Genomic DNA, 8,827 nt, shown 5'->3' on the forward strand with positions numbered 1-8,827 from the left:
AAGAATTGTGTTACATCTATTCATTTTCATGCTCATTAAACCATGGGTCATTATATGTCCTCTTGCCAAAATGTTTCTAATCAAACACGGCATTAAGCTATTCAGTGAGCATGAAAGCATTTCCATTCATCATATATCTCTACTCATTTATTCAGCTTCTGCATTTTTAAGGACAATTCCGGTTAACATATTTCTAATTAATGTAAATCTGTAGGTCGGGTACTTTTTCCCTTGCCACCAGGCGACCTCCATGTTTGAAAGGGTTCATGTAAAATGTAGCATGCCCTTTAGAGCCACAATAGCAATATTTAAGGGTTATTAAACCATTTGAACTAAGCCATCATTAATGTGTCTTTAATTTGTATAATTGACTAATTATTCATGCTTTTTAGTTTTAAACCTTGTTGTTTCGGGATTTTACACAGTTTATATTTGTCTATGGTATACACTCGGATCCTGTTGACAGATCCTCAGATGACATTAGAACATTATCCTCTCAAAGTCAGGGGGGTTTATGTTCATCTCTGGGCGGCGCAGTGTGGGAAAGCTCTGACAGTCAGTCTGACCCTCTCAAGTTAAACAACAGTAAGTGATAGCACATGTTTTGGAAAGGCAACAACCACACAGCAAAATCAGCAGTGCTAATTTAACTCTTATAGAGTCAAATACAACACTTTTAAAGTGTCTATATTGGTCCACAGTTTTTAGTTAAAACTAGACTTTTGAAAGTGTTAAAAAGTTTACACTAGGACAGAGTTCCAGCAACTCTCTCTATAGTTAAAATGTAACGCTGGTCAACACTGGTCAGTGTTACATTTACGCAACACTAGCGTGCAGAGTCAAAAGTTAAAACCACAAGTGTAATTTTTTTTAACACTAAATGGAGTTAATGTCATATTAACACTATTAAGGATATACAATGTAACTCAACTGAGTTGATTCATATTTTAAAAGCACTGTATGGTGTCAATTTATAATCTCACACAATGCAACATTATTTAAAAAGACGATAAAAGAAAGACACAAGCCAAGTTTCAAAGTTTGCAGTTAACATCGAACTGTATTTGTGTAAAAACAACATATACAGCATTGGCTTACATTAACATTCCACAGTACGTCCATTCAGTCCTTAACAGCACAGGTCACACAATATGACAATGTGGCACTATGTATGTTTTTCCATCCATCTCATTAGAAAACTGTTTGTCATTGTCTACAATAACGCAAATCATCAATAGAAATAACAGAAAATTAATCAATTGTCTCCTCGATACAGTATGAATTATAGTGTTCACCAAAATACATTGTCCACTTTGCAAATCAAAATGAAAGCTTGATCTTCATTTAGAATGATATTATTGATTTTTCCAAAAACAGGAGTTTCTTTATCAGTTCTTATCATAATAAATATTCCAATTTGATAATCAGTTCCATAGTTCTTTACCCAGTTAGTAGTTGACACGTTGCAGTATGCATTCACATTAAATGCAGCACTTAAAGCCTCACCATCCTCCAAGCTGTCAATCATTTCCTTCCTGACTGGACCAAACTCGAACCTCTGAAAATTAAAATTCTCCCAGTGATAAGCCAACTTTCTTTGGTGTTGTTTTACTAAGCTTTTTGAAATTCTTTGCTGATCTTTAAAAAAAATTATGTTTGGCCTCAAATCTCATGCACCATACAGGGAGGAGTGGAGCTATTTTTTGATGTATCATAAAAAAATGTATCATATAATGATGCTTTGGAATAAGTCTTCTGCCAGGAAACAAACAGCGTGTGGTGATCAATGATTAAATGCTTCAATTAAAATGTCATACCATTTGTAATAATTGGTGAAAAAACCATATTCACAATCTGAATCAAGAGGAGGAGCAGATTCCAACTAGAGAATGCAATTCCTGAAGAAATTGCTAGTGGGAATGCTTTATGCTGAAAATCTGATGCTAAACTGCTATGCTGAAATGTAATGTGTAAGAAGAAAGTGAAGAATTTAGATTGAAATGATACATGAACACTGGGGGCTTGAATGTGTGATGAGAGAAGAAAAGAAAGTAAAAAGGCTTGGAAAAGCAGCAGAATATTTGAAATGCAAACTTCTGAACTAACTTCATGGTGAATGATCTGTCGCCATGCCAAGGGCATTTGATGACATCCCATAATACGCTTAGATGCGTTGATGGCTGCATCGTTACCAAACCTGTGAAGTTTTGAGCCATTTGGAGCATTTTCACTGAAGTTATGAGAAAACCGTGTTTCATGGCGGGCATTGTGTTGGCATGGCAACGGCATGTCCCGTAGATGTCTTCACGGCTGGACTGTTAGCACACATGTGAAGTTTGAGCACTTTTTGAACATGTTCATAGGAGTTATAGCAACATCGTGTTTTATGGCGAGGGATGCGTTTCCATGGAAACGGCATATGGTGAGATCTCAGATTTGGCGTAGAGCTGTTGAGGCATGGACCGGTGATATACAAGTGAAGATTGGGGGACGATTGGACCGTGTCCTTTGGACTTACAGCGACATGGTGTTTCATGGCGAGTGGTCTGTCGCCATGGCAACGGCATTTGACGACACCTCATAATACGCTTAGATGCGTTAATGGCTGCATCGTTCCCAAACCTGTGAAGTTTTGGGCCGTTTGGAGCATTTTCCCTGAAGTTATGAGAAAACCGTGTTTCATGGCGAGCATTGTGTTGCCATGGCAACGGCATTTGAAGAAATCTCAAAACTGTCCCGTGGATGTCTTCACGGCTGGACTGTTAGCACGAGTGTTGGGCAAGTTACTTCCAAAATGTAATATATTACTTATTACTCTCTTTTGAAAGTAATAAGTTACATTACAATATTACTGTCTCTGAAATGTAATGAGTTACACTGCTTTAGTTACTTTTTAGTTACTTTCACCAAAATCACCGCAAAAGAATGGCTAGGTATTTTAAATGCTAAAATGTAGTTTAGTGCAGCTCATTATACATCCAGTGAAGAGCAATGTGGTATAGCTTAACAACTGTGTAGGCCCTTAAGGCTACTAACAACTTATATTACACGGCTTAGTTGAATACTTGATTCTGATTGTAAATTCTTAACATGTGACACGTTGTTAATACAGCAGTACAGACCACTGTCAAGGACTGTAATGAAGGTTGCTAAGGAGGATCAAGAAAGAGAAAGGAAAAGAGGTTAAAAGACGGAGCGCTGGGCGTCAGATAAATCACCAGAAGAAGGCAGACAGGAAGTAAACACTAACAGGACACGGAATGGGCTCTGTAGTTTGTTTAGTATATGGCCGTGTACAGGCCCGGTTCCAGAACAAAAGGACTCAGGGTGCCTCTGAGATTACAGGGGGCGCAGCAGTAGTAGGTTTACAGAGCAATAGTGCCGGCAACAGCAATGAAAAATAGCATTGATGGTCCCCAATGAACAGATTATGGCATTTGTTATGTTTTGAAACCAAGCAAGTGAGAACATTTCAAGTGAGTTAAAAGTGCAATCCTGAAATATTTCATATAGTCCAAAGTGGACTATGGCAAAGAAAAGCACAAAAGCTTCAAAGCTGTACTGATGAAACAAATGAGAAGATATTGTAAATCAAGGCAAATATTATTTAAACCAGCTCATGGGTTGAAATGGCAAACATTGAAAAGCAAAAGTATTATTAAAACCATGTACTAAATCATCACCTTGGTCCCATCATATACTCTGGGAAGACAATATTTACTGTGCTTAAAAACTGGTATCACATCATCATGTGAGGTTGACTTTGTGACCTGGAGAACATTTCAGCTGCAACATTAGCTCGTTGATAAGCTTGGGATATGAGATAGTTTTGTAGCCATTCGTGGTGAAGGCATCTGTGCTATTGTATGCATTATGTTTGACCCAACATTTCTACAGGCATGGCAGAATATGGCACTATTTTCACATGAATATTCTAGCCCTTGTCTATTTTTATACCACAAGCTGCAAAATGACCGCCTAACCCCACTGTACAGGCGGGTACTTGTTTAGATATACCTGGGCAGGCTCTGTTTTGCCGTGGTATCCTGGCGCCTGCGGGCCGCTGAGGGGCTGCGTAGTTTCGGGCGACGAAGACGTAGTGCCCCTCACTGCAGTGCGCAGTACCTCAAGATGGGCGGGAGCTCAACACGGGCGGAGCCTCAACGCCCCTCCTTCTCAACCTTTGAGGCACGTGACGAGCTTCACAGATGACGCGTTGCATCCTGTTTCCGGGGTAGTAGTTCTGTTCTGTTAATCATAGCGTCAGAGTATTAACTATTTTAACATATTATATCTTATATTATTAATATATATATATATATATATATATATAATGATACCGGTAATATAATGATACCTTGAGGTCTGTGATGATGGCGAGTGATCTGTCGCCATGGCAACGGCATTTAAAAATGTAAAACTCAAATTAAACACATTAACAGCCTTCAAAGCATATTTTAATGTCTATTTGCATGTTAATTGCATCAATTATTTCAGTTATGACTTCAAGAAAGGGCCTTCATTTGTTTTTTAACGTACACCTTTTTAATTTTAATTTCAGAGGCAATATTGTATATTTACTCACTTTTTACTAAAAAACATGTGATATAAATGAAATCATATCACATTATTTCCTACCAGTATTTAAAAAAATATATTAAAAAAAGTGCCATCGTATTGACAAATTGATAGAATTGACAGGATAATATCAATGGTAATAAAATACTGTGAACAGAGCCATTCCACATGTACTTCTACTTTTGATACTTCGAGTACATTTAGCTGATAATACTTATAATCTTTTACTTAAGAAACACTTTGAATTCAGGACTTTCAATTGTATTGAACACAGAAAGCAACAGACAAGACAGGACAAAATAATACACAGACAGATCGTGACAACTAATACATTTTGAGGCATTAGTGAACCTAATACAGCTGATTGTAACAGCTCCCCCCCAGCAGCGGTCACTCATGACCCCATCTCAAATGATGGTCTGCTTCTTTTGTGGAACCTCACAACCTCTTCATCCTGAAATATATTTGACAAAGAGAGGTTAAATGTTTAACACTCACACTGGTTCAAGACTTTATCATTTGTGATTCAACAACTTCTACCTGCATTGCCTTTTCCTCCCGTCGCCTCTTGCAGTCTTGCGACCTCTCTTGTTCAGACCTTGGTGAATGAAAGACAAACATTAAAAACATTCATTAAACATGATATAGTCAGGTTACAGTGTAATAAATAGTCTCAAGAATGCAAATGTAAATTGTAAAATTAAAGAAACATACGGCATGGGAAAGTTTTTGAGGAGAACTAGGCACCACCAGTGCCTAATTTGCTGCATGTTTGTCTTGGAATATATAAAGCACACAACCAGATGGGTCAACAACACATGTCCTGAAAAGTCTTGTATCCACAAGTGATATCAATGAAAAACTGAAATATGAAACCCTTATTTCTACATACCTCATTGAAATCAAATTGGGCTCTTGCCACAATGTAAAATGCGTACTGTAAATAAAGAAATAGTATATTATGTTAGGTTGTTGTGATGCTATGGTGTTCATTGACAAATAATATGAATGTTGTTTTGGATATAAATAAATCACAGCATGAGCAATAATGGAGTGCATAGCATGCTGAAAGCAGTATACATTTGTATACATTATTATAAACAGAAAAATAGGACTACTATATGTATACTGTACATCCAGTATCTTACCATCAAAACAAACACCCCACAGTTGTTCGAGAACCCTTGTCTTGGAAGGCCCTGTAGTGTGAAAAGTGTCAAAATTGACAATTACATCATACTCTTCAGTAGAATAATTTTAACAAATCTAACCTGGACATCATCTACACCAAGACTTGCCCAAGGCCCAGGGCACAAGATCTGAGCAAGGTTTCTGTGAACACAATGCATGTGAAAGTTAAGAATAAGTACCATTTAATTCAACTTTATAAGTACTCGAAAATCATGCAGAAAATCTTTGAACACTGTTGGAACAGGAACAAACTTGAACTTCCAAAAAAAAAGTCATTAAGGGGTCAAACAGAACAGCCCCGCTGTCAAGTGGCATCTATGGTTCTGTTCAATGCCTTTTATTTAATACAATGCATCCCATGTTAGTTCAAATAAAACAGAGCCATAGATTCAAAAAAGATAGACAAGTGGTCTGAAACAGAACTACCACTGTCCGGATGTGATGGAACTGTGCGCCAAAAAACCTGAATGGTTTGGTGCGACTATCATCTCTCCAGCCAGCGCCACGGAGGGGATCTAGAAAGAAAATCTCCCTAGCTTGTGGCCTCAGTATCTGTTAATATCACATGTTCCAATATCAACAGGTATACTTTGACATACAAACGTTATATTATAAAGTTATAGGATCTGTATTATACAACTAAATGAAGCGTTGAATTTAAAGATAGAAACACTATTTGCGGCATGGCAAACTGCATTGTACAGTAAACAAACAATAGCAAAGACTGAACTACATGTACTCACACAGAGTGTCCAGGTTCCCACGCTGGAAGGAGAAGCCGTTGGAGGTTTGCTGCATTTTCCTGGAAAAGCAAAAAACCAGTTGTGTTGATGTGACTACAGTAATGAGTTGGTACGAGAACATGGAGCAGCAGCATGGATAATCATGATACAAATACCGGCAGGTGTTGCATCGGATTGATGGTGGAAGATGGTGGAAACCAGGCAGCTATAACATGGCTGTTGGCAGCAAACACGCCATCTACTCTCTGTAACAGATAGTTTCATAATGTAATATCTTATAATTGTTTGATATAATATAGTATGTTTTATACATATATTTACATATTTTAGAACAGCTTCAATACCTTCTCAATAACTGTAAGACAGCTGTTCAGGATCTGGCAGAATACAAACACACAGTCAGTAAAATACATGAAACATGCCAACAATTAAAACAAAATCAGTTAGAAAGAGTACAAGAAACAAAGAGCGTGATCACTCTGAGTACCATCCCATCCATGCCATTAGCCAAACACAAACTCCAAAGATCTGACCGCGTGAGAGCCATCTTGCTCACAAAGGCTAAATGTGTGCTTGGGCTTTGGGTCTTGTCCAGAACCTGTGCCAGCTAAAGGAAGAAAAAGTCAAATGAAAACCGGCATTTTAAGTCATATTTAGCAAACATACAATATTTTGAACTGCTGACTAGTTCACTTGACTTGTTTGTTTGAACCTCCTGAAGCTCCTGTCCCCAGCAACCTTTGCTTGCCATAACTGTGTTGATACTAGTAAAGTCTCCCTGGTCCTTGGCATCATTCACTTGATAACAAATCAACACAAAATGTATGTCTTTATACAGTACAACTTGTATGAATACAAGTTGTCAATATCAAGCAGATAACTTAACTCCTGTTGCTCCTGACCATCTCTGTGGTGTTCTGAAAATGCAGTGGCCTTCCCAACTTGTGAAGGAGGAGCTGTTGAAATGAAATAATATGAGTTCTCCAGATAACCACATAAAAGAACAAGAACATAATGATTCTAAGAAATGCTTCACCTAATGATATCCTCCCATTGACATCAGGCTGTATTTCCATATCTGCTGGGATGATACTTTTCAGATGATCTGTATTGCTCTTTAGCTTTGTTGTTTGTTGTCACATTGTAGTGGTGTAGTATATTTCTTTGCAGAAATATGTGTGTTAAGGGTGTTGTCATGTTCAAAAAGTAATTGTTTTTCCTCATTCCTGAGAACAGTTGTTCCGCACATTGACTGTGTATGCACCCCGCCAGCTCTGGCACAAGCTCTATCCTTCAGAGAACATCCCTTTCATCAGTGTGTGATGTGTTTCTGGTCAAAGAAAATAAACACTAACAAAATAGTTAGGCAATAGGCAGGAATAAAATAAGCTGCATATACATTTATTTTGTAAAAATCGAATTGAAATATAGGTTAGTATAGTTATTAGTATTTCTCAAGTAGTGCAAAAATAATATTAAAACTTTCCTAAAGTTTTCAGGACTTTGTTTATACAGCAATCCTACTATTTTGAAGCAACACAAATGTAGTTTGTAGTTATAATTAATAGTTATTAAATGTAGTTAGTTTCTGCATCACTAGGACATGCACGTCCTCGTAGCGACAGCGCACATTTGACAGCAAATAAGTGAGACTTAAAGTCAACACATTTTAAACCGCAGCAAAAACAAATAGTTAATTTATTCAGGGATTACTTACCTCCATCTTACTCTGACGCTATGATTAACAGAACAGAACTGCTACCCCGGAAACAGGATGCAACGCGTCATCTGTGAAGCTCGTCACGTGCCTCAAAGGTTGAGAAGGAGGGGCGTTGAGGCTCCGCCCATGTTGAGCTCCCGCCCATCTTGAGGTACTGCGCAGTGCGCACTGCAGTGAGGGGCTTCTCACGAAGACTGCTGCTCCGGGAGCGAGGGCGGCGAGTCAGGCGGGAGTAAGCTAGTGTCCACAACGGAGGGTAACGTGATGTCCCCATCTGACCTGTTGCTACTGTCTATAGTAGATGCAGTGTTGCTGGCGTTTAGTGATGGTTGCTTTAACCATGTTCGTATAAATGATTATCCACAGATGTGTGTCACTGCTGTGGAAGCACTTTGGAAATGATGCACGCGCAGCGGAGCAGGTCACGCGCACCTGACACAATTAGTTGTTTGTATTTTTCGCTCCGTTCTCTTTTTTGAATAGAGGGTGCATAACATTCAACTGCCCCGAAGATCCCGACGCGAAGCCTGAAGGGTAAACACACCAGGTTTACTAATCTACCCGCACAATTTGTCTGGTGTCGGAATGTCTCGCT

At 38.5% G+C, this 8,827-nt stretch overlaps 1 protein-coding gene across 5 annotated transcripts; it reads right to left on the bottom strand.

Annotated features, from left to right (window-relative positions):
• Window positions 1-4,821: 4,821 nt before the first annotated feature.
• LOC117549510 lies at window positions 4,822-8,303 on the bottom strand. Of its 5 annotated transcripts, none has more exons than XM_034221502.1 (12): window positions 8,230-8,303; window positions 7,399-7,468; window positions 7,000-7,119; window positions 6,857-6,889; window positions 6,668-6,757; window positions 6,513-6,571; window positions 5,850-5,910; window positions 5,727-5,777; window positions 5,471-5,515; window positions 5,293-5,354; window positions 5,119-5,176; window positions 4,822-5,032 (listed from the first exon to the last, which is right to left on the bottom strand). In XM_034221502.1, exons 3-12 carry the CDS (start codon window positions 7,057-7,059, stop codon window positions 4,973-4,975), a joined length of 579 nt encoding a protein of 192 aa, XP_034077393.1. In that variant the 5' UTR covers window positions 7,060-7,119; window positions 7,399-7,468; window positions 8,230-8,303; the 3' UTR covers window positions 4,822-4,972. The 5 variants fall into 5 exon arrangements, with proteins under 5 accessions (XP_034077393.1, XP_034077391.1, XP_034077389.1 ...); XM_034221500.1 differs by having other exon boundaries at window positions 7,211-7,468; XM_034221498.1 differs by lacking the exon at window positions 8,230-8,303 and adding an exon at window positions 7,549-8,223 and having other exon boundaries at window positions 7,398-7,468.
• Window positions 8,304-8,827: the final 524 nt, after the last annotated feature.

The sequence above is a fragment of the Gymnodraco acuticeps genome, unplaced genomic scaffold, assembly GCF_902827175.1.
Source record: "Gymnodraco acuticeps unplaced genomic scaffold, fGymAcu1.1, whole genome shotgun sequence".
Lineage (NCBI taxonomy): Eukaryota > Metazoa > Chordata > Actinopteri > Perciformes > Bathydraconidae > Gymnodraco > Gymnodraco acuticeps.